The 27,878-nt window shown below is 37.8% G+C and overlaps 2 protein-coding genes across 2 annotated transcripts; both read right to left on the bottom strand.

Annotated features, from left to right (window-relative positions):
• LOC109825831 (phosphatidylinositol/phosphatidylcholine transfer protein SFH2-like) lies at positions 5,764-22,577 on the bottom strand. The gene is made up of 6 exons (XM_020392739.1): positions 22,380-22,577; positions 20,569-20,824; positions 20,448-20,484; positions 20,105-20,210; positions 6,125-6,235; positions 5,764-6,031 (listed from the first exon to the last, which is right to left on the bottom strand). Exons 1-6 carry the CDS (start codon positions 22,482-22,484, stop codon positions 5,915-5,917), a joined length of 732 nt encoding a protein of 243 aa, XP_020248328.1. The 5' UTR covers positions 22,485-22,577; the 3' UTR covers positions 5,764-5,914.
• LOC109826383 (glutathione S-transferase T3-like) lies at positions 24,660-25,676 on the bottom strand. Its single transcript, XM_020393416.1, has 2 exons — positions 25,221-25,676; positions 24,660-25,142 (listed from the first exon to the last, which is right to left on the bottom strand). The coding sequence occupies exons 1-2, from the start codon at positions 25,674-25,676 to the stop codon at positions 24,660-24,662; spliced, it is 939 nt and encodes a 312-aa protein (XP_020249005.1).

Here is a 27,878-nt window from a genome sequence, read left to right as displayed (position 1 = left end):
ATTCGGTTCGGGCGGTTTAGAGTCTTCTTCTCATCCATTTAATCTGGTTCGGTTAACCGGCCCGTTTTTTCGGGCGGTTTTTTCGGTTGAACCGGTTTTTTTCGGTTTTTGCCCACCCCTAACTCCAACCACACTCCTCTATTTCCAACTGCATTTTAATTTCTCTCAATTTAACAATTCTTTTACTTATTTTAAAAATATATAAAAATAATAATATATAATGTAATCATATATTTAAATAACATTAATTATCTTTAATGAATTGATAATAAGAAATAGATAATTGTCTTTAAATTATAATACATTTTCATTTTTAATTAGTTGGTTCTTGGAATTTTATATTTCAATTAATATTATTTAATATTACTCTCATTTTGAATACATAAAAATAATGAATGATATCATGACCACTTGCATAATAATGCACAACATGATTATTGAGGATGAACGTGATGAGAAAGAAGATATTGTTGTTTCTACTCCACCATCAATTTCAAATGTTGAAGACATAGGGATGAACGATGTCGAACAGTTCCGACAATTCCTGGCCCGGCATAAGAAATTCAAAGACAAAGAAGCACACTTCACACTTCGAAATGCATTAATTGAACATTTGTGGGAGAGACACGACAACGAAGTGATGTAACTTTTTTTTTATTAAAGTTCCTTGAAATTCTAAGTTAATGTATTTTATTTTCGTTTAATTTTCAATGTATTATCATTTCTAATTACTTGTTTTGCAATTTTATATTTCGATATTAGTCTCATTTTGAAGGTATCGACGAGACATTTCTAATGATATTATTTTCATTAAAAATATTTAATATATATATATATATATATATATATATATATATATATATATATAGATTTTAAGTAAGTAACAAAAAATAATAATGGGACACAATTGGAATAATTAAATGTTGTTAAGGAGATTGAGGGTTAACATTGTCTTTTTTTAGGAATAGTAATATAGAGTTGGCTGCAAATTTAGATCCAAATCTCCAAAAATGTAGTCTCGAATCCAAAAATGCAGCTCACCTCCAAAATATGTCGTTCGGTTGGATTTGATATGTGCTGCAAAATGGAGTTATAGGGGACGGTTGGAGAAGCTCTTAGATTGATCAAACCCATGTTCAGAAAAACCAAATTCAATAATCTCCATTAGACTCAATTAAATTACAGTCTTAAGTCCCAGCATAATATTTTGGAGAAGTTTTCATAGCAGACCCATTTATAACTTTATTCACCAAAATCGACCAATTTCAAATATATTCACAAAAATCGACCCAAATTTAACTAGGTCAAAAGATTTCTTTCTAATTAGTCAGGGTTGGCAACACCGACTAATTAGTAACCTAGTTAATTAACCTTCTAAATAGTTGGGGTTGGCCAGCATGACTGTTTTGAACTGCAATTGTAGCCCCCACTACTAAGACATGTAATTGAACTAGCATCTAATTAGTCGGGGTTGGCAATACCGACTAATTAAAAAGAAGTGTTTTTTTAAATCAACCCAGTGTTAACCTACACTGTTGATGTGTCGAAACTAGGTCGATTTTTGTAAATAAATTTAAAATGAGTTGATTTTGGAGAATAAAATTGTAAATGAGTCTATTTTGAAAATTTCTCCTAATATTTTAATTGTTCACGTTGATTTTGGAGAATAAAATTGTAAATGAGTCTATTTTGAAAATTTCTCCTAATATTTTAATTGTTCACTAGCCCAGTATCATCAGGGGCCGACATCTAGTCTATTTTGAAAATTTCTCCTAATATTTTAATTGTTCACTAGCCCAGTATCATCAGGGGCCGACATCCAATCGTTTATCAATCATAATCTCCATTAGGCTCGGTTAAATTATATGTCCATGCGTGTTCAATGGTTTCACATGTTAAGACAACTATCAAACTATATACCCTAAAGTTTTGGCAGTACTTACATACCTTAAAGTTTTTAAAACTTGCAGATATTCTCACTTGTTGTCGATCGCTTTATATACCCTAAAGTTTAAAAGCACTTGCACTTAAATACCCTAAAATTTACTTAAATACCCTTAGTTATGCAAACTTTAGGGTATTCAAGTGCAAGTTTTAAAAACTTTAAGGGTTTTAAGTGACATTTTCAAAAACTTTAGGGTGATAAAGTGCAAGTTCTATAAACTTTGTGGTATATAAGTGCTGCCAAAAACAAATGATGGTGTACATGTGCAAGTTCTAATATCTTTAGGATATAACAAGTGCAAAGTAGGGGAAGCTATAGGGTAATTAAGCGCGTTTAAGCTAAACAAATACTAAATTGCTGGTGAAGTTTTCTTTTAGTAAAGATCTCTATTGAAGTTATTTAAATGGTTTGCTTTTGAAAGGGTTAGTCATACTACTTGTTTGAGATACCACGATTATATTAAATCATATCTTAAGAAAGTGAAGAGCTCCCTTATGTTTATATTGCATGACCTAATATATCATACTTTCTTTAAAAGCACAAGTTTAGGAGATCTTTTAATGGTCAATATTACCCTTTATTATTTTGAATATTTCATATATATCTTAATCTATCCTAATCATAATTACATCCTATCCTAATCCCACGTGAACTATCTATACCTTAACAATTTAAAAAATAATATTAATAAAATATATAAAACATCTTTATGGTATTAGTTTGTTAAGATAAAGAAATTATACGTAGCTAACATACTATAATACATGAAGTATTGCTATTAGTTTGTTAAGATAAAGAAATTATACGTAGCTAACATACTATAATACATGAAGTATTGCAAAAAATCCTAAAAAGTTTTAAAATTGCACAAAATATCCTGAAAAGTTTAAATTATAAAAACCATTGTGATGTCTCAAAACTTAAAATTATAAAAACACCCTCAAAAGTTCATAAACAAGCACCTAAAATTCTAAAATTTCAAAACTTATAAACAACATAGATGAATTCAAGGGATTATCATGATGCACCCAAAAAATTCTGACATTTTAAAACTTAAAACAACAAACATGAAATTAAGAAATTAACAGTAGCCTCTGACGAATTTTAAAATTTCAATTAACACCTCAATATCTCAAAAATTATAGAAACACCCTCAAAAGTTTAAATTATAAAAAATCATCCTAAAATTCTAAAATTTACAGACAACAAAAGATAAATTCAAGATACTACCCTCAGACATCTAAAAATTTAAAATTTACCGAAATTAACCTCAAAGTTACAAAAATTATAAAAAATTCCTTCAAACTTTAAAAATTATAAAAAACTCTAAAATTTTAAAATTTATAACAAGTACACATCAAATCTAGAATCTATTGGTAGACCGCTAAAATTTAAATTTTTCCAAAATTAATCTATAGTTTTAATAATTACAAAAGGCACCCTTAAAATTTTAGAGTTGTATGAAATATCCTGACATTTAAAAAAATTACCACCAACATATGAAACATAGAAGTTACAACTACTAAACTTAAAATAATATTTTTGAAAAAACTCTCCCAAAGTTTTAAAAACTACAAATCACACCATCAAAATTCAAAACTATAAAAAAGGGCTGGAATTTTAAAAATTAGCAAAGAAAAGTGTAGTTGTTTGGTATTTTTTTCATTAAGATGTGTGTGTGTGTGTGTGTGTGTGTGTTTGTAATTTCTAATTTAAGGTTTACTATTCTTTTTCAGCATCTAAAAAAAGTATAAGTTAATATTAGTAAACAAAAGCAATAAAACTTGATTAAAAACATCCGACTAAGGAATATAAATTTTTAAAAATATTATAGCTTAAAATTATCACTACTATATAAATTAAAGTAACTGCATATAATTTTACTAATAGGTTGGAGCAGCAAAATACATTAGTAACATTAATTGATAAATATTTAAATCCATAAAAATAATAAAATATTATAATATAATAGCTTAGCATTAATTAATTATAATTTAGAACTATTAATTTCTGATTTTAATAATATTTATAGGGTAAAAGAATACAAGGAATTACATATAGAGGAACTATCAGAATGTTCATAGATACCCTTCAAAAGAATTAAGCTATTTCCATTGCAAATGAGAAATAACGAAAATAAATTTAAAATTCAGAAAATATCCACAAATCACTTGAATTAGCATTAACATAAAGCATATCTATTAAAGAAGCACTAACTGTGTTGCGTTAAAAAATAATTTAACAACTTTATCTCAATCAAAGAAGAAGTCTCCATAGAAGATATAAAAAAATTAGTAAGTATTCATAAATTTCATATTTTGTTCTTCAAATACTAAAGAAATTAAGTATTAGTATTACAATTTAAGGCAAATTAGTAATGAAAAATGCAAGTATTTAGTTTAGATTTTTGTGAAAAATGAGAGGGATAGAGCAAATGTAATATTATTGACATAATAGAAACTCTTTTTGGATGCATATCAGAAAAGTTCATTGTAGAAAAATAAGGTAGCTTCTAATCTTATTTAAGTAATAAAGTAACAAACAATTTCATATATATAGAATTAACATTTATTCTCATTGAAATAAAAAAAAAATCAAAGTCTATATTTTAAGCAGTTTGTGTTGAACATCAAAAATACATTTGACTTCTTTGTAAAGTTAAACAAGAAGATAAAAGATTAATGAGCCCAAAAAAGATAACAAAATAAACATATAATTCCAACTTGATATCACAATCGATGTAGATGATGAAGACACGAGAATTGTCCGGGAAAAATAAAAAGGTGAAGAAGGATTGATCTTAGCTCAATAAAAAATAAAACAGAAGGAATAAAAGATAATATTTTCTAAATATATTATAAAATAGTTTAATTATTTTGAGTGAAATTAGGAATCTTTAGAATGGAGTTTCATGAATTTTTTTAGTATTTTTATATGCTTATGTGAATACTTTTATCATATAAAAGTATAATAGAGTTAATATTAATCTTTAATTTATAATTTTTTATGAAGTCTATCAATAATTAGGAACAAACTTCATATTTTCTTATATATCGTTGTAGCATACTTTTAGTCAATCATTTTGTCTTATTAGTTTTAAATATTCACCTAACATTGTTTTAATATTTTTACTTATTATACTTTCTCAAGTAAAACTTGATTTCATATCGGTCAAAATAATATAAAAATTCAAATTAGCTTCAAATTATATTTGTTTTTTGTCAATTCAAAGATCAACATGAAAATTTAAATTGGGTGTAGCCCATGTAAGCAAACATAAAAAAAATCGTGATATAAAAGTTTAGAGACAAAAATGAGCACAAACTATTAAAGTGAAACTGTGGAACAAATTTTACTTATAAAGTAAGCTAAAAATAGTTAATCATGGTATTAAACCACGTGCATTGTACGTGTATAAAATCTAGTATTCATAAATAATTGGATTATTGAAAACAAAAGGTAAGTGGTCAATCCAATCTGAATAACCTCCATTAATCAAAATGCTTTCAGATGGAAACAAACAAGATTCAGCTAAACAAAAATATCTGAAAATATATGCAAACTAAATATTTTCAGTTGAATATATTACTTCCATTCTCTCTGACGGTTACTCCTCCAAAGGACTTGTTCGTTTACTCATTGACTTGTTCATTTACTCATTTAGCCTAATCGCTTTTCCTCTTCAAATATACACCCACCAACTACTCGTAATTTGCACAAACACCATTGAAATTAAGTAAAGATGGATTCATTAGCCCCCATGATAAAATTTTAGCACAAATTTTCACCACTTTATTCTAATTGATGCCTTAATGCTGGATATCAAAGAAATAGTTCACAAATATGACCATTTATTTCATTACAATTTACGCACTGACGAACAAATTAGGAAATGGATCCAAAAATTCAGGATAAAACAGTAGTTCTTCTTGTGATGACTTGAGTCCCAAGTTACATACGAATTAGTTCTCAGTTAGCTCCAATAGGAATAAGTGACATTTTACCCCCATAAATCTCTGGAAGTTGGCTTTCATCAATTTCTTCCAATAGCGCTTCTTCAAGGTTTTTGTCATCAACAAACACAAACTGTAGCAAGAATGGAACAAATTATGTTTTTGAACCGTATCATGTAAGGAAATAGTGACACTATGAAATTAAATAGTAAGTTTAGGAGATTACCTTGTTCTTCATCTTCTTGTCGATGAATGGGTACATAATCTTCCACACTTTCATGAAAAGATAAGGTACATGGATTAGAAACGCCTTGTGGAGCCTCTCAGGATAGTAACTCTGCCATGATTATATCAAGAATTACAAAATCAATATTCATTGAGTTTGCCTATATTTTATGTTGCGCGCAGCGGAAATTTCGGCAGCACTTCGGCAGCACAACAAGAGAGTCAGGTCGTAATAAGAATTCTTATTTCTCAAAGGGAACAAGAATCTGAAGCCTAATATCCCATCAAAGTGGGATATTTGCTCTTCCTCTCGTCAGCTCTAGGACTGCGCGTCGAGGGAACCTAAAAAGCTATTACAAATCACACAAAAGCAGTACAACCAATTTTTACGTGGTTCGGTAAATTGCCTACGTCCACGGGGCAAGGAGGGGGGAGATCTACTATTAGAGGGAGAGAATACAACTAGGGTTTACAATCACTCAATCTAAACCCTCAAACAAAACTCTCAAATCCCTCACAAATATCTCTCACAAAAGGATGCACAAACCCTCAATAAAGGGCTGCTCAAAATAAAAAAAACAAAGAAAAGACGGATGCGTTTTTGTTACCCTCCAGCACTGCTCCGAAATAAACCTTAGTTGGGTATTTATATCAACGGAATAAGGGTTTAATCGGGTGGGCCGGGTCGCTGTCTCATGCGGAAAGAAGAAAACGCGTGAGAAAACGTGTGGTCCTGCCCCCCACGGTCACATTTTATTCAAGGAAATTCTAGTGCATGTTAAACCCCCCCCACGTTCACAATTCTCCACCTCGGTGAAGTTTTTCCCAAAACTGAGCCGACACCAAAGCATCCAAATGTCCCAACTTGTTGTGTCCAGTACGAACTCAATTCACAACAAATCAAGAACCCGAACGAGAGTCCAAACAATCTCACCCCCATCAAAATCAACTAATCCAAACTGGCTGTATCTGAAAGACTGCCTACGTATCCTCTTGCCCAAGGAATCAAGCCGAACTTAGTTCATCCAAATGGCCGCCAACGGCCTCAACAATCACGAATGTGCAATAATTTTCGACAATGATCAAACTTGTTGCTCGGAACCACCTTAGTGAGCATATCTGCCGGATTATCCTTCGTGTGGACTTTCACAATCTCCACATCGCCATCTTCAAGAACATCCTGAATGAAGTGATAACGAACGTCAATGTGCTTTGTTCTCGCATGAAAAACCTGATTCTTCGCCAAATAGATAGCACTCATGCTATCACAATGAATAGTGACGGACCTCTGCGATATATCAAGTTCCTCTAAAAGTCCTCGAAGCCAAATAGCCTCCTTTACAGCCTCCGTAACTGCCATATACTCTGCCTCCGTCGTAGACAAAGCCACCGTCGACTGTAAGGTGCATCTCCAACACACCGGCACACGCAAATCCCCGGCATAATCCGAATCAACATAGCCAATGCATAGCTGTCCACCTGTAGTGTCCCGCTCATAAACTAAACCAACATTGAGCGTACCTCGAATGTACCTCAAAATCCATTTCACGGCGTCCCAATGACCCACTCCTGGATCATGCATGTATCTCGAAACCATGCTTACCGCCTGTGACAAATCCGGTCTCGTACATACCATTGCGTACATCAAGCTCCCAACCGCACTCGCATATGGAGTCTTCAACATTAACTCACGATCTTCAACTGACTTCGGTGAAAGACCAGCTGAAAGCTTCAAATAGACTCCCAAAGGTACACTAACTGGCTTCGTATCCATGCTAACATGGAATCGCTGTAGAACCTTCTTCAAATAAGCCACCTATGTCAAACAAATTCTTCCCTTCTTCTTGTCTCTGCCAATCTCCATCCCTAAAATGCGCTTTGCCTCGCCCAAGTCCTTCATCTCAAACTCATTTGAAAGCTGAACTTTCAATTCATCTATAGCCGACCTGGAAATAGAGGCAACCAACATGTCATCGACATAGAGCAACAAATAAATGTACGCACCTCCTTTCAACTTGCGAAAATATACGCAAGGATCAAACTGGCTCCGAGTGTACGAATGACCAAGCATAAAACCATCAAAACGCCTATACCACTGTCGAGGAGACTGTTTCAAACCGTATAGCGATTTCTTCAATCTACACTGAGTCATATATATTTCTTCATCAAGATCACCATGAAGAAATGTTGTCTTCACATCCAACTGATCTAACTCCAAACCATACTGTGCCACCAAAGCTAGCAGAATCCGAATCGAAGAGTGCTTCACCACCGGAGAGAAAACCTCATTATAGTCAATACCTTCCTCCTGTGCATAGCCCTTCGCAACCAACCTAGCTTTGAACCTCAATGGAGTGCTCTCAATGCCCTCCTTTTTCGTGTATACCCACTTGCAACCAATTGCCTTCCGCCCCTTTGGAAGTTCAACAAGCTCCCATGTATCGTTCTTATGAAGAGATTCCATCTCCTCCTGCATAGCCACCTGCCACGAATCAGCCTCCGAACTCTGCTCGGCCTCTCTGAATGTAGTAGGTACCAACTCATCGATACTCTCCACCGGAAGTGCATACGCAACTGTGTCGACATACCGTGCTGGCATCTGTATGTTTCTCCTCTGTCTCCGAGCCGCAATTGAATCCTGAACCTGAACCGTCGGTTCCTGATCCTGCACATTTGTACTCGTATCCTCTGTGTCACCGTCGTGCTCGCCTGGCGTCACTTCAGTTGGCACCTGCATGGATACTGTACCATCTGGACAATGTGGAGCTGCATCGATCTCCACCACCTGTGATATCTCCTCTGTCGGGTCGCTCTCCACCTGATGAGAGCTGGGAAGCTTCAAGATAGAAGCTTCATCAAACGTGACGTCCCTACTCAGCACAATCTTCTTATCAACTGGATCTCAAAGCTTGTATCCCTTGACACCACGCTTGAATCCTACAAATATGGCATTCCTAGCTCGAGGTTCTAATTTATCAGTTTTAACATGATAATATGCAGGGCACCCAAATACCTTGAGCTGGTCATAGTCATGTGCTGGCTTTCCTGACCACATCTCCATAGGGGTTTCCCCCTCAATCGCAGATGAAGACAGCCTATTAATGAGGTGGCTCGCATATGTAAGTACCTCAGCCCAAAAGATCTTCTCCAAACCACTATGCGACAATAAGCATCGGATCTTCTCCAGTAAAGACCGATTCAATCTCTCTGCCACCCCATTCTACTGCGGTGTATGACTAACCGTGAAGTGTCTCTCTATGCCCTCGTCTCGACATAGCTGCAAAAAGGGGTCTGAAGTATACTCACCACCGTTGTCGGATCGCAACGTCTTGATCTTTCTCCCAGTCTGCAGTTCCAATCTCTTCTTCCACTCCACAAACAAATCTAGGACTTCACTCTTCTTCGTCATGGTGTACACCCAACATCACATAGAATAGTCATCTACAAAAGTGACGAACCAATGTCTACCACCAAGTGATGCAGTCTTGGTGGGACCCCAAACGTCTGTGTGCACGTAGTCCAGGATGCCCCTCGTCTGATGAATGGCAGTCCCGAACTTCACCTTTGTCTTCTTACCAAGAACACAATACTCACAGAACTCAATCTTCCCAATCTTGGCTCCCTTCAATAGCCCCTGCTTGCACAATGCCTGCAGTGACTTTTCACATGTATGCCCCAATCTATAGTGCCAAAGTCTGCTCATGTCCGCTTCTGAAATAACCGAAGCAACCTGGCCTATCTCGGTGCTTCCCTTCAGATAATACAAATTTCGATTGCGGATACCCCTCATCATCACCAATGATCCCTTAGTAACCTTCGCTACAGCGTTTTCGAAAGTCACCTTGAATCCCTTCGCCTCCAAAGCTCCAACTGAGATAAGATTTTTCTTCAGTTGAGGAACAAATCTCACCTCCTTCAACTCACAGACTACTCCATCGTGCATCCTAATCTGCACGGTACCTATCCCACAAACGCCACAGGATTGATCATTTCCCATGACAACAACGCCCCCGTCGACTTTCTCAAAAGATGCAAACCAGTCTCGCCTAGGGGTCACATGAAAAGTAGCGCCGGAATCAAGCATCCAATCTGATGCATCCACATGGTTCACCTCCGGAGTAATCAGTAGAGAAAAGCACGAATCATCGGAATCATCGCCTTTCGTAATATTCACCTCATTGGCCTTCGGGCCCTTTTCTTGCCATTCTCTTTCTCCTTGAGCTTCGGGCAGTCTCTCTTCCAATGTCCCTGCTCCTTGCAGAATGCACATTGGTTCTTTGCTAATTGGTGGTGGCTTCTTGACTTTGACCTTCCTCTATTAACACCTTTCGGATATGGGCTTCTACCTCTCGTCGACAAGGCCTCGCCTGAAGTACTAGCGCGGGAAGTCTCATTGTCCTTCGTCCTCAAATCGTAATTGGTCAATGCGTTAGTCACTTCACTATAGCTGATAGAAGATCTCCCGTTCAACAAAGTGAGCACGAAGGTATCATACTCCTCATCCGGTAAGGAGCCCAACAAAATAATCGCCTTGTACTCATCCGATATCTTCTCATCAACATTCGCCAAGTCCGACAACAACTTCGTATAGTTGTTCACATGAGCCGCAAGCGAGGTGCCTCTGGACATCTGGAATCTGAATAACCTACGCAGCAAGTGCAATCGGTTCTCAACACTCTTCGTAAGGTACTTATTGTTGAGAATTTCCCACATCTTCATTGCAGACGTCACCCCAATCACATCATATTTCAGTTCCTGTTCCAAACAGGACCTGATCACCCCACAAGCGTTCCTATTCATCTTCTCCCATATCGCCTCATCATATTTAGGTGGCCTCTCGTGGACCATGATGGTCTCTTTCAAATTCTGAGCATTGAGCGCATCCTTTACGTCGCTCATCCACAAACCAAAGTTGATTTTGCCGTCATATTTCACCACACTAATCTTGGTGTTCTGAAAACCACTCATCCACAAACCAAAGTTGATTTTGCCGTCATATTTCACCACACTAATCTTGGTGTTCTGAAAACCAACTTGTATTGTACTCGCCATCGATTTGCTGCTTTCACCTTCTTCTCCCATTGCAAACTAACTCCAAATTGTAGAGAAAGAACAAATTTGATAGAATTAGGAACCACCCAACTGAACCCTAGATCAGATTCCAAATAGATCTCCTATCCACAAGAGGAAAGCGAAATCTCCAACGGCAACTCCTAATACTATCTCCACCGAAGCCTAGAACTCCAAGAACCAAGCTTCTAACTGAATCTTCCTCTACCAAAACACCCTAGATCTAAAATCTGGGCTCTGATACCACTTGTTGCGCGCAGCAAAAATTTCGGCAGCACTTCGGCAGCACAACAAGAGAGTCAGGTCGCAATAAGAATTCTTGTTTCTCAAAGGGAACAAGAATCTGAAGCCTAATATCCCATCAAAGTGGGATATTTGCTCTTCCTCTCGTCAGCTCTAGGACTGCGCGTCGAGGGAACCTAAAAAGCTATTACAAATCACACAAAAGCAGTACAACCAATTTTTACGTGGTTCGGCAAATTGCCTACGTCCACGGGGCAAGGAGGGGGGAGATCTACTATTAGAGGGAGAGAATACAACTAAGGTTTACAATCATTCAATCTAAACCCTCAAACAAAACTCTCAAATCCCTCACAAATATCTCTCACAAAAGGATGCACAAACCCTCAATAAAGGGCTGCTCAAAATAAAAAAAAACAAAGAAAAGACGGCTGCGTTTTTGTTACCCTCCAGCACTGCTCCGAAATAAACCTTAGTTGGGTATTTATATCAACGGATAAGGGTTTAATCAGGTGGGCCGGGTCGCTGTCTCATGCGGAAAGAAGAAAACGCGTGAGAAAACGCGTGGTCCTGCCCCCCACGGTCACATTTTATTCAAGGAAATTCTAGTGCATGTTAAAGAATTCTTACTCTAGGAGGTCAAATGTGCAAGGTTGTCACTAATTAAGATAAAATATAGTGTACAAAAATAAAAAAGAAGAACGCAACAAATATTTTGAATGAATGGAACATGACAATTTTTACCAATCAAAATATTTTAATTCAACTGAGAAAATTGATTACCACCTCCTAAAAGTCACGAACTTTGTTTATTTGCACCAAAATACCCCAAAGCTTACATCATTTTTAACTTCGATACCCCAAAGTTTTTCTTTTCAGGGAAGTACCCAAAGTAAAAAAAAAAGGGGGGGGGGCGCTTAACAGGGGTATCAAAGTTAAATATTTTTTAACTTTGTGGTATCCACGGGAAAGAAGGGGGGGCACTTTTGTGTATCAAAAGTTAATAACGGTGTAAACTTTTGGGTGTTTAATTGCAAATTTTCCCTCATTTTCAGGAAGACAAGTAGTCAAAATCATCATAGTCCTCTTCTGGAATCTGTTCGCTCTGACTAACTCTCCATTGCCAACACCATTTTACAAGGAAAAGAGACAGTGATGATGACAAATTTATGACAGTCCCTCACAGAAACAGTAAAACGAAAGAGACAGAGAAGAACCCTCAATTACTCAATTATTACAAAGAAAGAAACTCCCATGTAACTATGCTTGAAAATTTAATATCATTCAACCACTGGGAGATTGTTACATTACTGCTTAAAATTGTTTCCACATTTAATCAGTATTGTTAGAATATAAAAATATAACCCTCAATTTTCACGACAATGTTGGAGTTGTGGCGGAGCAACCCAGGTTCAATCCCATTGGTCACAAATCTAAAGCGGATTTTCTAAAAATTAACGTTGTTATGTGAATCTAGGCTTGGTCCATAAAAAGGACACTCAACTTGCGGAGGCATGTCAAAAGATAAAAATATAACCCTCAACTTTCGCCGCAACTTCAGAGTTATGGTGTAACGATGAGGGCTTTTAAGAAGCAATATAGCTTTTAAGCTTAGCGATATATATTTTCAAAATTTCCATACTCCTCTTAGCTTTAACGTACAAAATGCAACCTTTAAGGGAAATGGAAAAGGAAAAAGTTTATTGAAATTCCCTTTGTATCCATATAGCTAATATGCCTGTGAAATTCTTTTGGTATAAAACCAAATTGCATTGAGTTTTGAGAGTGCCCCAAAGATTTTAAGTTTGTGGGAATTAAAAAAATATTCTCTCCTCTTTCTCAATTATCCAACATAGCAGTGCTAGAATTGTATCTTTGATTATTTGTATAAGTTTATGAGAATTAGATAGGGATAGAGATCTATCATGATTAAGAGATTGGTTCTCATCATGATTAGAAGTTTGTATCCTATTATAATTAGGAAGTTTGGCTAAGAGTAGGGTTTTGGTTTCTATATATATATTATTCTATTATTAGAGGAAAAATCAAGGAAATGAGAGAGAACCAATATTCTTGCAATCTAGGGTTAGCAGTAGCCTGATTTAAGAATATTATGCAAGAGGCGATAGTTTCGTAGTCTTTGTCAATGCAAAAGATTACAATATTAGGAGATAGTTTCGTAGTCTTTGTCAATGCAAAAGAATATTATGCAAGAGGCGATAGTTTCGTAGTCTTTGTCAATGCAAAAGATTACAATATTAGGAGAGAGTTTCGCAGTTTTTGTCCGTTCAAAAGATTATAAGGAGTAGGTTTTGGAAAAAATATGAGAGTTGATTATGTATGTGAGATTGAGAGATTGAGATAAGAGAGTTAGTGGTTCCTCTTGTAGTTCTCATTGATACATATTGAATTTCTCGTATTGTTACCCCGTGAATGTAGGTCGAAGTTGGTCGACCAAACCACATATATCTCAGTGTTCTTTCTTCTTGATTGTGACTGTTTTCTATCTTATTGCTTGTGGATTGACTTTCGAATTGCAGAGATCTTAATACGGGGGGAGAGTAAAATCCCCAAAAAGTGGTATCAGAGATGTGGTGATGGATTTAGGGTTGAGTTCACGAGATAGAAAGCAACGTCGTGCGAGATTGAAGATCGGTGTCAAAGAATCATGACGAAGGAAAAAAAAAGGAGAAGTAGATCCAACCGGTGGTAGAGGACAACCGGCAGAGGCAAATCTCGACAGTGTTGCCGAGATGGAGTTTTGTTGATTTGCTTTCTGGTGTAGAAAGCAAGTATAAAAAAGGCTGAATTGTGAGGCGAAGGGCATTGTTCATTCATGTGGGGAAAGAGAGAAAGGTTTCGGGATGTTGTGTGGAGTTTGTTGCTGTTTGGTGCTTTTAGCCCTTGGAATTCGAGTCAACAAGGGAAAAAGGAATTCACTTTGGCAGCAAGTTGTTCACGTGCGGTTGTGAACACATAGGATTAGGTATTTGGTAAATTTGGGTGTATGGATTTATTTTTTAAATTCAAATCAACGACTGAGATTGATTAGATCATAGATCAGTGAATCAAAGGTGGAACACAACGATCCAGGAGTCGATTTATAGGTTTTGGAGTGCTTTGAATGCAATGGAAGGGTTTGATTTTTCATACTATGTTTAGATTGGTTAGAAAATATAGAAAAGTTCTGACGGTGATGGTGAGACAAATCTGATGTAGATAGGGCAAACAAACATGCAACATATGAGACTGATATAGAGAATTAGACGTGATTCTAGCAGTAGAGTTGTCAACATATAATTATTCGGAGTCATCGCAGGAGCATGAGTTGGTTGGTGTGTAGACTCGAGGAAAATAGTGCCAAATTAGATGGAGCTTACAAGCAGGCACGAGCCGCACGACTAAGTGACACACAAGTGATAGAGGAGACAGAGGCATCCGGCTCGTAGTGTGGAGTAGGAAAGACGCACCGATATAGTTTGAGATGAGCGATACAGGTGGAGCATAAAGACAACAAGCGGGGGGAGGTTATTGTCAAGCTCAAATTGGAAGGACGAGCATGATTGATTTGCTTCTAATGTTAGAGGTGAAGAAGATCTCTTGATGCGCACAAAAGAGGTAGAGACGCCACAGTGAGTCAAATGAAAGTGAGGGTCATAGGGGCATTCAGGTTAGAGTACATGTGTTTCAATTAGAAGTGCAGATGCTTCAGATTGAAGTACAAAAAAATAGAGGACTCTAGCAGGAGAGACAAAGTTTCAAGACGGCAATGGTAGATCTTCAAGGTGGCTTGGGAATCAAATCTAAGGTGAAGATTGTTAGAATTGTGTCTTTATTCTTTTATATAACTTAATGAGAATTAGATAGAGCTAGAGATCTATCATGATTAGGAGATTGAGTCTCATTATAATTAGGAGGTTATATCCTATTCTAATTAGGAAGTTTAGCTACGGGTAAGATTCTGGTTTTTCTATATATATATTCTTCTATTATTGGAGGAAAAACTAAGGAGAGAAGAGAGAGCTAATATTCTCGTAATTTAGGATTAGCAGAGGGCGTAGCCTGATTCAAGAATATTGTACGAGAGGTGAGTGTTTCGTAGTTTTTATCCGTATAAAAAATTACAACATTGGGAGAGAATTTCATAGTCTTTGTCCGTTCAAAAGATTGTAAGGAGTGATATTTGGATAGAATATGAGAGTTGATTATGCATGTGAGGTTGAGAGATTGAAAGATTGAGAGACGAGAGTTGAGTAGTTCCTCTTGCAATTCTCTCTGATACATAGTGAATTTCTCGTATTGTTGCCCCGTGGATGTAGATTGAAGTTGGTCGACCGAACCACATATATCTCGGTGTTCTTTCTTCTTAATTATGGTTGTTTTCTATTTTATTGATTATAGGTTTGCTTCCAAGTTGCGAAGATCCTAATATGGGGAGGAGTAAAATCCCCAACAAGCAGAGCACTTCCTCGGATATGCGCACGCCTTATTACTTCAACTCCAACTCCGGACTGTTATAGTCATGATGATTCATAATACGTAAATCCTAGTTATAAGTTATCAAAGTTTACCCGAATATTAGGGTTCTTTTCCTTCATCTTGTTTTTTTTCCACGAGTTTGACAAGCACATTCGATGCTTCACTATTCAACTCTCTTTTAGTTCCTAAATTGTGGGTCTTACACTTAACAATGAGATACTACATGTCAAATAATTGTCGGCATCCATTAGATCCGTGGAACTTGGTGGATGCTTGCTCAAGATACTCCAATTACAAATGTTGCTTTCTTCTTTGAATCATGAGCCAGTTTACTCTTCAGAAATATGGCAGTAAAATAAAATGAAAGTTAATCCTCAAGAAATTTGTAATATCAATAATATGTTAATAATCCACTTAAGATCCTTTTTGCCCTTTGAGAATTGAACCTGTTCTAAAGCCAACTTAAAAGACTTTTCCACTGCACTAATACCCCAAAGTCGTCATGAGGGTTGAGGGTTATAATTTTTATACTCTAGTGATGATAGTAATATGTACTGGAATTTAGCCTTGTATTTAAGTTGAAATGACAAAAGAACGCGTGAGGAGCAAGCAGCGACGGGCAGAGCTTCGGGTGGTTGGCTGAACAGTCCAACTGGATTGGTTCTCAAGCGGTAAATAGAACGCCCCTGATTAGGTCGAAATCCGAATCCTACTCATGTTAGGAGTACTATTTATGTTGTAGAACTTTACGAAAGGGGTATGATACAGGAGATCAAGTAATTGGACAAGTAATTGGACGAGACGACATCTCAACTAGTCCAATATCTGACGTCTTAACAATATCCGACATCTCAACTCAATATAAACCAAGTCATCTCAGCAGACGAGACGACATCGGAGCAGATGAAACGACATTTCAGCGGACGAGACGAGATCTTAGCAGATGAGACGAGGCGAACCAGGCAGAACAAGACGACACATGCCAGTCGACACGAAAGGCGGTACTAGTCGACACGCTTCGTGTCGACTGGAACAACAGTTGGAAATACATGCCCAGTTGACACGAAAGACGGTACTAGTCGACTCGCCTCGTGTCGATTCGGACATCAGATTAGGAAATAATTCGTTTTTGGTTATTTCCTTTTAGAAATAAAGTTTCTTTTTTTATTAGAGTTAGGATAGGTTTAGTTGGCTATATATAATAGTTCCTTTTGTAAATCAATAATTATTAGAGTTAGGATAGGTTTAGTTGGCTATATATAATAGTTCCTTTTGTAAATCAATAATTAACTTTTCAATTATTCAATCAAGAGAATTTTTCCTATATATAATAGTTCCTTTTGTAAATCAATAATTAACTTTTCAATTATTCAATCAAGAGAATTTTTCTACATTATTTTCTTTCTCAAGTTTGAGAAACTTCTGGCTTGTGGATTCAATCTTGTGAATTACCTGTTATTATCAAGACTCGTTGGCATCGGAACGATATCCGATCGACCTCCCCGTTTCTACGTCTTCGTCAAGTGGTATCATAGCTTCGGCTTCAACATCCTCGACAATGGCAGGTAACGGCGAGAAGGAGCTTTCTCTACAGGATCTTTCCATGAGGATGGATTTTATGGATGGAAGATTTAACACATTGGAGACGTCTCTTCAGAACCTTCAACAAGCCATTGAAAGACTTACCATTCACCTCAACAATGGAAATAACTTCGCCGACGGTCTTTACCTAGGCGGACCCAAAGTTAGGCAACCCCGACATCCACTCCCGTATAATCATCAACCTCTACAGTTCATTCCCCTCCAAATCAACCACGTCCAAACCAACCCCCTCCATATCACCCCTCTCCGCATCAACCTCCTCAATATCAACCCCCTCCACTCCTTCGATGACTTCCCAATCAAACTCTTCCCCATGATGATTACAGTGACGACGGAGCGGACTATGGTCACCAATTTGAAGGGCCATGGTATAATAATGTTTTGAGTGAAGAGGAAGGAGATCGACCTTATGGTAGAGGTCAGGGTAGAGGCTACAACCATCGTCACAACTACCACCGACAATGCCGATATCATCAGGATCAAGACTATCAGATGAAGGTAGAGCTTTCTTCCTTCGGAGAAAATCTGGACATAGAGGCTTTCTTGGATTGACTCTACGAAGTGGAGAAGTTCTTTGAGATGGCTAATGTGCCCGAAGCAAACCAGGTGAAGTTTGTAGCATATCGTCTTAAAGGAGGAGCCGCAGCATGATGGGATCAAACTCAAAACACTAGGAGACGACAAGGCAAGCAACCGATGCGGGTTTGGCGTCGCATGAAGCAACTACTACGAACAAGAAGAGGCGACTCAAAAGTGTTCAATGAAGGAGACATGGTGATGGTGTATCTACGGAAGGAACGTATGCCGGCTGGAACATACAGCAAGCTTAAGCCAAAACGATATGGATTGTTCAAGATTCTCAAGAAGATCAATGACAATGCATATGTAGTGGATCTTTCAGAAGAAATGGCTATGTCGAGGACATTCAACATGGCGGATATTTCTGATTATTATCCTTCAATCGAGTTGTATGCAAGTGATGCGAACTCAGAGACGAGTTCTTCTGAAGAAGGACGGACTGATACAGGAGATCAAGTAATTGGATAAATAATTGGACGAGACGACATCTCAACTCGTCCAATATCCGACGTCTTAATAATATTCAACATCTCAACTCGTCCGACATCTCAACTCAATATAAACCAAGTTATCTTAGCAGACGATACGACATCAGAGCAGATGAAACGACATTTCAGGGGACGAGACGAGATCTCAACAGACGAGACGAGGCGAAGCAGGCAGAACGAGGCGACACATGCCGGTCGACACGAAAGGCGGTACTAGTCGGCACGCTACGTGTCGACTGGAACAGCAGTTGGGAATACATGTCTAGTCGGCACGAAAGAAGACACCAATCGACTCGGCTCGTGTCGACTCGGACATCATATTAGGAAAGAATTCGTTTTTTGTTATTTCCTTTTAGAAACAGAGTTTCTTTTTTGTTAGAGTTAGGATAGGTTTAGTTGGCTATATATAATAGTTCCTTTTGTAAATCAATAATTAACTTTTCAACTATATATAATAGTTCCTTTTGTAAATCAATAATTAACTTTTCAATTATTCAATCAAGAGAATTTTTCTCCATTGTTTTCTTTCTCAAGTTGTAAATCAATAATTAACTTTTCAATTATTCAATCAAGAGAATTTTTCTCCATTGTTTTCTTTCTCAAGTCTGAGTAACTTCTGGCTTGTGGATTCAAGCTCGTGAATTACCTATTATTGTCAGGGCTCATTGGCATCAGAACGATATCCGATCGGCCTCCCTGTTTCTACGTCTGCGTCAGGGTATCTACCAGGGTTATGAGAGCTTATAAGGAAAAAAAATTACATAATTGTAGAGGGTGATTGAATAAGTGTGTAAAGAGGAAACAAAGGAGGATATCCTAGGGTCAATGAGGAACTTCTATGAGATCAAGTGGAGGATTTCTTATGGTGATCTTGAAAAACTCAAGAAATACTAGATCTTGTGATCTCTGGTAATATAAGTAAACTCTAATCTCTCCCCTTGGACGTAGGTGATTGATGAACCACACTAAATCATTTTCTTTTGTCTGATTTACTTTTCTGCAAAACTTTTGGTTGCGTTTTTCTCGGATTTGCTCCTCATGTGTTTCCCACTCCTTTGTTAGGAGTAGATCTAATTGGTTCTGGACAAAGCTTCCACATATCCCAAACACCAATTTCATCGGTTTCCAGCAATAATTAAGAGGTATATGATGTCCCTTAAATTGATTTAAATGGACAAAAATTATTCATGCAACAAACCCTCAACTAGAGGACTATGGCATTTCAAGTCTGATTATTTCTATTATAATCTGTGGAATATAACATTATGTACCTCTCACTAGACATGATTAGGAAGTTTAACTTGTATGATAATAACTGTTTTAGCATCAGAAATTTTAGAAAAACCGACACCTCCACCCAAAGTGTATGTATGAACAGATACGTGTGCAATGTGCATGCATGTGTGGGTGAATATAAATTGTATAGGCAGAGTAATAGATGATATCAAGCCAATCTAGGGTTACATGCATGCAGCACAATAAATGATACCAAGCCAATCTCTATGGTTTCGCCACAAACAAACCTGTAAAATATCTATAGCTGCAAGGTAAGCTCGGACGTTGCAGTTTGAGTACCCCCAGCCTTTCAAATCTACAATGATCATGGCCTTCTCTTGATCTCTTGAAGTTCTATAATTGTCAAATGAAGTAAATATGAAACTTAAGATAAATTTTCTTCAAAACATTTCATTATCTTTTGAAATCCAGAAAATTTAAATATACTAAGTATAATAATGAATTCTTTTTCTGCACATAATTAACTTGAAAAATAATATTATATGATGTTTGGGAGAAACACCAACACTATAAAGAATAACAGATTATTTTCACATTTTCAAAAAAATATTCAGGTTTCCGAGATGATACCTGCTGCATAATGTGTCGAGGATAGACACAACGAAACCTGGGACAAAAACCAGGTTCTACTCAATTTCCTTGATCAAGACTGCAAAATATAATCCATCTTTAGAGGAAAATAATGACTTACGCTTATGTTCGTCCATTCCATGCTTAGCATTAAATTTAGCTGCAATCGCAACTCCTAAAGGGTGGCCTTTTCTATCGAATCCTTGCGCAAAGAATTTCCTCTCAGCAAGCTCATTTTTCACTTCAGCATCCGATATAAATCCATTAGGGACAAATTCCCTCTTCCATTTGAGATATTTAAGGAACATGGTAGAGGCCTTGTCTATGTCTAGGTCACGAGCTCTCAAGAATCTTCTGATCATGAAATTGTCTGCCTCCTTTACACAAGACAAAGTTTCAAAGATTTAAGGAAATTAGTTATGCAAAGAAGAGATCTTGTGACTAATTCTAAATAAAAAGGAGATGCTCTACAATAGCGCTATGATGAACTAACATGATTATCTAAATGATGGAACAAAGTGAAGGGAATAAAATCAAGAATGCTGGGGATTATCTCGAGAGTCGAGAGGTCTAAATTGAGAAATAACAATTAGGTAAAGCATTTACCATAACCACTGTCTCTTTTCAATTTTACATGTATTCATAAGGCAATTAAAAAGATATGACACCAATGTGTCTTGTGTAGTGATGGGGATCGACCTTGTGGTTCATCTGGAAGAAACAGAATCAATGTATCTGTAGCGAACGAATCAACATTTCGAGAGAAATCAACTACAATTCATAGAACTTACAGATTTTTTTCTATTTTTTACTAAGAAAACAGGATGGGATTCCAAAGAAATCCCAGCCGAAACTTACAGAATTCTGGTTCACACATTTTAGTAGGAAAGCGCAATTTTGTGCTCTTCTTGTGTACCTCTCTACTTACAGAATTCTGGTTCACACATTTTAGTAGGAAAGCGCAATTTTGTGCTCTTCTTGTGTACCTCTCTGTATCAAGATATACCATATAATATTTTGTATTGTGTCCTTTTACTTTCAGTATGTACAAATTTAATTCTGTCCTTTTACTTTCGACTAGTGTGAACACCGTGCAAAGCACGACATATTTTTTCCCCACTACAGTAATCCCGGTTTTAACTGCTACATGAAATTTTTTTGAATTTTTGGATTGCTACAGTATCCCACCTCGGCTACAGTATTACTGTGTGCTACAATAATATTTTTTTCAAAAAACAGTGTCCAGTTCATGTTTGCTGTAGTAAATATTACTGTAGCATTTTCATTGTATCGTGAATGCTGAATTTTGGGTTCTCTCATTTGTATAGAGGAGTAGATATGTACAAATTTCTTTTTTTTTCAGGGTAAAAGACTTTAAACATTTTCACACAGGGGCCTATCTACAACAGTAAAACTATAGGGGTTATCCGCAATTAACAAATCTACTCCTCTATACAAATGGGAGAACCCAAGATTCACTAGTCATATCACTGTAGCAATCCAAAATTCCAAAAATTTAAAATCGGGGTTACTGTAGCGGGGAATGTTCACACTGGTATGTACTAAGACCCAACTTTTTCCCTGAAAAAAACATCAAGTGAATTATGTTCAGCATCTAGCTCACACTTTATTCAGACTATTACAAAGTAATCAACTAACGGCAAAAAAAAGGGACGCTTCTAAATTATAAAAGCTGAAAAGAAATAAGAATTAAAATCTAAATACTTTAGAACTAACAAGACACCACAAAGCATACCAACTTCAATGTTAGAAACCTACAAAAGACAACATAATGATTCACATAAATGATTAAGAAATACCACACAAGTAGGATGATAAATTTAGTTGAATGATAAATATAGAGGTGAACAATTAAAGGGTCCTAAAATCAAGCATGAAATCATCCAAAAAAAAAGAAAGAAAGAGGCAAACCTTAGCTTGTGGATCTTTGTCTTCAACAAATGCCCTCATTAAACCCACTTTTTCCCACTCCAAATCCTCATCAATTAATGGGCTACAGCTTCCTTCTGAACCCATTAACCCCCCTTCTTTGATTTTCAGCGGAGAGAAGAAGAAGAAAGAAAGAGAAGACCAGAGAAATTGAGAGAGTATTATTTAAGGAAAGAGATGGGTCTGAGAGCAAGGGCAGCAAGCTCTGTTCAGAGCTCTCGAGGCTGACGTGGCCGTGGAATTCGGCAGCCCCCCCTCCAGCAAGCTCCTAACCCCTCCCAAGCCCCACTCCTAAGAGCAAGTGCAGCAAGCTCCCAGTTGGGAGTGCTAGTCAGCATGCTCTCAAGAGCTCTAAAGCATTTTAGAATAAAAAATTAACAAATTAAGCCTTGGAAGGCACTCCTTCATTTATGGAGCTCCAACAAGCTCCTAGTTAGGAGCTCCAACAATATCAAAAAAACCCCTCTTCTATTTTAATATTTTACCCATTACTTTTAATTATATTTAAACCTCTTGTATTTTATTTCTAACCGTTGGATGCGGCCTTCGAAGGAGCGCACACGGTCTTCGAGGCAACCCACGGTATTTGAGGGAGCGCACACGGTCTTCAAGGTAACCCGCGGTCTTCGAGGTTGGGCACGAAGTTCGAAGTATCGCAAACTTTGATCGTCAACCGACTGATTCCTATAAAATTCGATGGCTTCTCTCCTCAACCCATCATCTCCCAGAATAAAATGTCTAGCTCATCTAGTTCTAGCGATGATGAAATGATAAAGACGTTCTTTCTTATGGGAGCTGCTGTCGTTGGGGAAGAAGAACAAGAGAAATGTTCAACTTCAGTTCAACACAAACGACGTATCGTGCTCCATCGAAACCGACTGGAAGGCCACAATCGGTTATTCCAAGATTATTTTGCTGACGCACAAACCTATCCTCTTTATTATTTTCGTCAAAGGTTCAGAATGAGGCGTTCGTTATTCCTTCGAATCCACGACGCAGTCGTCGAACATGATAAGTACTTCGTCCAAAAGAGGAATTGTGCTGGACAGTTAGGACTATCTAGTCTTCAAAAGATTACTGCAGCTATGCGGATGCTCGCATATGGAGCAGTTAGGACTATCTAGTCTTCAAAAGATTACTGCAGCTATGCGGATGCTCGCATATGGAGCATCCGCTAACTCCGTTGACGACTACGTTCGGATCGGTAAAAGTACGTCGCTTGAGAGCTTGAAGAGGTTCGTTCGATCGATTATCAACATCTTTGGAGAGGAATACCTTCGTGCACCGACTAATGAAGACGTTGCACGCCTGCTCGAGGCAGGCTCACAACGAGGTTTTCCTGGTATGCTTGGGAGCATCGACTGCATGCACTGGACATGGAAGAACTGTCCAACTGCCTAGCAAGGTATGTATACTGGACATTTTCATGAACCTACAATTATTTTGGAGGCCGTAGCTAGTAAAGATCTTTGGATATGGCATTGCCTTCTTTAGACTGTCGGGGTCTCACAATGACCTTAATGTTCTACATCGTTCACCGGTTTTCGCACAACTTTCGGAGGGAAGAGCTTCACCGTGCAACTATACTGTCAATGGCCACGAGTATAATATGGGATACTATCTCGCCGACGGGATTTACCCAGAGTGGTCCACATTAGTGAAGACTATTCCAGCACCTCGAGGAAACAAGCATAAGTACTTTGCTCAACAACAAGAAAGCGCAAGAAAAGATGTTGAGCGAGCTTTTGGCGTGTTGCAAGCTCGATTTGCGATTGTTCGTGGACCAGGACGTTTCTGACAACCTTGTGTGCTGAAAGATATCATGACAGCTTGTATCATAATGCATAACATGATCGTTGAAGATGAACGTGATTGTCAATTGGACAACAACTTCGACTTTACTGATTCGGTACCAGTCGTTGAACCTTCTCATGTGTAGACGGTGCCTCTAACTGAGTTCATCCAAAATCATCATCGGATCAAGAACACGAAAACACACAAATCACTAAAAAATGATTTGATCAAGCATCTGTGGCAGCTTAAGGGATCCATCACCGAGGATTAAGTTTCTTTATGTCTAATGTAATTTCAGAAAAGGAGTTCAAGTTGTTGTACTACGCCAATTTCATTTTCAATAAAGTAGTTGTTTTCATTCAATGCCAAAATTTTCAACTTCAAGTACAATCATAAATTTAATATAAGATAATATTTGATAATTAGGAAGAACTAATGAGGATGCTATGCGAGTACAATATATGATAATTAGGAAGAACCCTTGGACATCCACCTCTCCAATATCTCCGCCTGACGCATTTCAAAGTATTGTCGTTGAACTGAATTGAGTGTTGAGAGATCGATCTTCATAATATCGTCATCTTGTTTCTTCTGTTTTAGCTCCATTTTTTCTTTGTTGGTTTGCTTCATCCACGCGAAAGCCTCTCCCATAATGGACTTAGCGGACTCAGATTTGTCCACATTTTGTTTCCTCTTGAGTTTTGCCGCTTTCCTCCCTTCAGGCCTTGCTATAACATCATCCGAGTCAATGTTCAACTCGATGGGGGTCGCTGGCATGGAGTTGTTCGGTGAGGAATCAGAGTTCGTGATTCTTCTTGGTTGTGATCGAATCTTATTGTAAGTTTCCATTTGTTGGTTCCATTTTTGGTGATGACGCAACTCAACCCTGCAATGGTCCAACACGAATGGCTTACCATAAAGGGATTGGTATAATTCTTTTACTTCTGCAGTCTACATAAGAGTTAAATTTAGAATAATCAAACATATAAGTTAAATATTTACATAAAAACATATAAGTTAAATATTTACCTGGTCAATAATTCCAGTACCAGATCTTTGTCTTCCTTCAATCTGAGCAACGCACCCGCAGAACTTGTTGACCAACAGTTGAATCGTTGACCAACGATGCATCATTTGGTTTGGTGTGCGACTCGTTAGATCGGTGGTGTATTGGATAAAGTAGTCGTTAGCTCTGTGCCAGAACTTATCTTTGTGTTGCCCCGTGCCTTGGATGGAGTCTTGGCTCGTGTTCAGCCAAGCAGACACAAGAAGCTTATCCTCATGGGTAGTCCAATTTTCGGACCGCGTGTAAGCCTTCTTCTTCTTTGTGGTCGGTGTTTCTTGGGATGACACTTGTTGTATTGCGGATTGCGATAACTCGATGGGATGACCTTCTTCTACGACTTCTGTATAGAACGGCGAGTATAAGGTCGATCCTTCACCGGTAAGGAGTTGCGAATAGTAGTTGTTTTGGGAGGGATCCATGAGATTTGTAATTTGATAGGAAAGTATAGAGTTTTTTTAATGAGAGAGTTGTGTGGAATAAGTTGTGTAGTGAATTGTGAATTTATAGAGTTTTGCTTACTGTTCAACAGTCATTTTTTCACACAACGGTAATAATTTTCACTCAACGGACATTTTTTCACCCAACGGTACTGTTTTTCAATCAACTACGAAGTTGAAAGCTAATTAAAAAAAATACATCACAAGCTCAAACTTCAACAGCCAATTAAAAAAAACATCAACACCACATCTAACACCATAGCCAATTAAAAAATACATCACAACTCCTCTTCGTCATCTCCCCTTCTTCTTTTCCCCAGCTCATTTCGTTTCCCCAAATCATCTTCATTTTTTTTCTCCATCACAAGCTCAAACGCCTCCACTCTTCTTCGTTTCCAACCCCGAACACCAACACCACATCCAACACTGCAGATCTCTGGCTCCCCAACCCACGAATCTCCGGCTCCCCTACCCCGAACACCAACACCGCATCCTCCGCCGCCGCCGATCGGAGCCGATCGGAGTAAAGACCATCTGCTCTAGTCCGCCGCCACCGATTGGATTAATTTGAGACGAAAGGTTAGATTTCATTCTTCATTTTTGGGCAGATCTGAGAAGGTGTACTTGTTGGGGGGGGTTTGTTAAATTTTGGCCAGTTGGGAGCTCCCAAGCGCTCCACAAATTTGTGGAGCGCTTGGGAGCTCGGAAGCTCCCCAAAGCCAGGGAGCACTGTGCTAATAATTGACAGCTATCGGCATTTGACTACAAAACAATGCATTTAACTCCCCATAAATGGCGAAAAGCTCTCCATTATTTTTGTACGGCGAGTAGTAGGAATCACAGAGATTCCACTTACAGATGCCAACGAGTACAGAAGAGTGCAATTTCATCTAAGAGCAAGTGCATCAAGCTCCTAGTTGGGAGTTCTAGTCACCAAGCTCTCAAGACCTCTCAAGCATTTTAGAATAAAAAATTAAAAAAATAAGCATTGGGAGGCCCTACTTCTTTTATGGAGCTCCAACGAGCTCCTAGTTAGGAGCTCCACCAATATCAAAAAACCCCTCTTCTATTTTAATATTTTACCCATTACTCAACGGTCATTTTTCAACTCTAATTGCTCATTTATTATTTTAATATTTTACCCATTACTCAACGGTCATTTTTCAACTCTAATTGCTCATTTATTTCATTTACCAGATCTTTGTATCTATTCTATTTTATTAAATCATTAAAAAAACAAACAAAAAAGACTGAGCCACTTAAAATTCTCATGAGGAATACCAAGTCCCTTCTCATCTCCCCTCATCTCAAAAGAGACCTCTTCATATCCCCAACCTCAAACCCAGACCTTGAGACCTCTTCATCTCCCGTCGAATCAAATCCACGCCCCTTCATTTCCCGTGTCAAAGTCTCTATTTTGCTGAGGACTTGCCGATCGGAGCTCAGGCCTTGCCGATCGGAGAGGGGACTTGCCGATCGGAGATGGTCTATCAGGTTAGAACCGATCAAAGTCACTATTTTGATTAATCGAGCATTCTTCATTTTGGAAAAGGTTGGATTTTTTGCTTCCTTTTTGGGCAAATTTTGATCACTCTACAATTGTGTTTTTGTAGGGGGGTGGTTTTGTAAATCTTGCACAGCTTGGGAGCTCCCAAGCGCTCCACAAATTTGTGGACCTAAGGAGATGGCTTGGGAGCTCCTTGGGAGCTTGCTGGAGGGCTTGCAAACTCTCCCACCGCCACATAGGCCTTGAGAGGGGGCGCAAGGAGCTTGCTGCCCTTGCTGGGCTGGAGACTTGAGGTCACTTTTTTTTTGTTTGGTTTATTTTAGAAGGGTTTTTTAGACTTTAGTCCTTTGCATCTTCAATAATTTTATATGACTCCGTCAAGTCTTTGAAATTGTGTTTGCATGCCCTTAAGCTGCTCGGATCCTAAAGGCTGTTTGTAGAAGATTGCAATTTCGTCGAAGGGGTGGAGACTTTGAAGTCAGTTTGTTTATGGGGTGATTGCATATTAGTCCCTTATCCTTAAGTCAGTTTTTCAAATGCGGTGATTGCATACTAGTCCCTTACATCAACCTTAATTTCTAAATAGTCCCTCAAATATCAGTGTTTGATCAGCAGACCCTCAAATCTTCAATTTCTTTGCAAAATTGTCCCTTTGACTATAGTTTGGTCAAGCATTA

The sequence above is a fragment of the Asparagus officinalis genome, chromosome 10 (assembly GCF_001876935.1).
Source record: "Asparagus officinalis chromosome 10, Aspof.V1, whole genome shotgun sequence".
NCBI classification, from domain to species: Eukaryota; Viridiplantae; Streptophyta; class Magnoliopsida; order Asparagales; family Asparagaceae; genus Asparagus; species Asparagus officinalis.
Note: the sequence above shows the minus strand (reverse complement) of the source record. Positions and strands in the feature narration are given on the sequence as shown.

Bases quoted from the DNA above. Each gene is read 5' to 3' on its own strand.
- LOC109825831 (XM_020392739.1), bottom strand. From the start codon at position 22,484: ATGGGTTCAGAAGGAAGCTGTAGCCCATTAATTGATGAGGATTTGGAG. The intron at 20,485-20,568 runs GTAAGTCATTAT...TTTTTGTCCCAG, and splicing joins TGGAATGGACGAACATAAGC to GTTTCGTTGTGTCTATCCTC. The intron at 20,211-20,447 runs GTATCATCTCGG...TGACAATTATAG, and splicing joins CTCGACACATTATGCAGCAG to AACTTCAAGAGATCAAGAGA.
- LOC109826383 (XM_020393416.1), bottom strand. From the start codon at position 25,676: ATGGATCCCTCCCAAAACAACTACTATTCGCAACTCCTTACCGGTGAA. The intron at 25,143-25,220 runs GTAAATATTTAA...ACTCTTATGTAG, and splicing joins GTACTGGAATTATTGACCAG to ACTGCAGAAGTAAAAGAATT.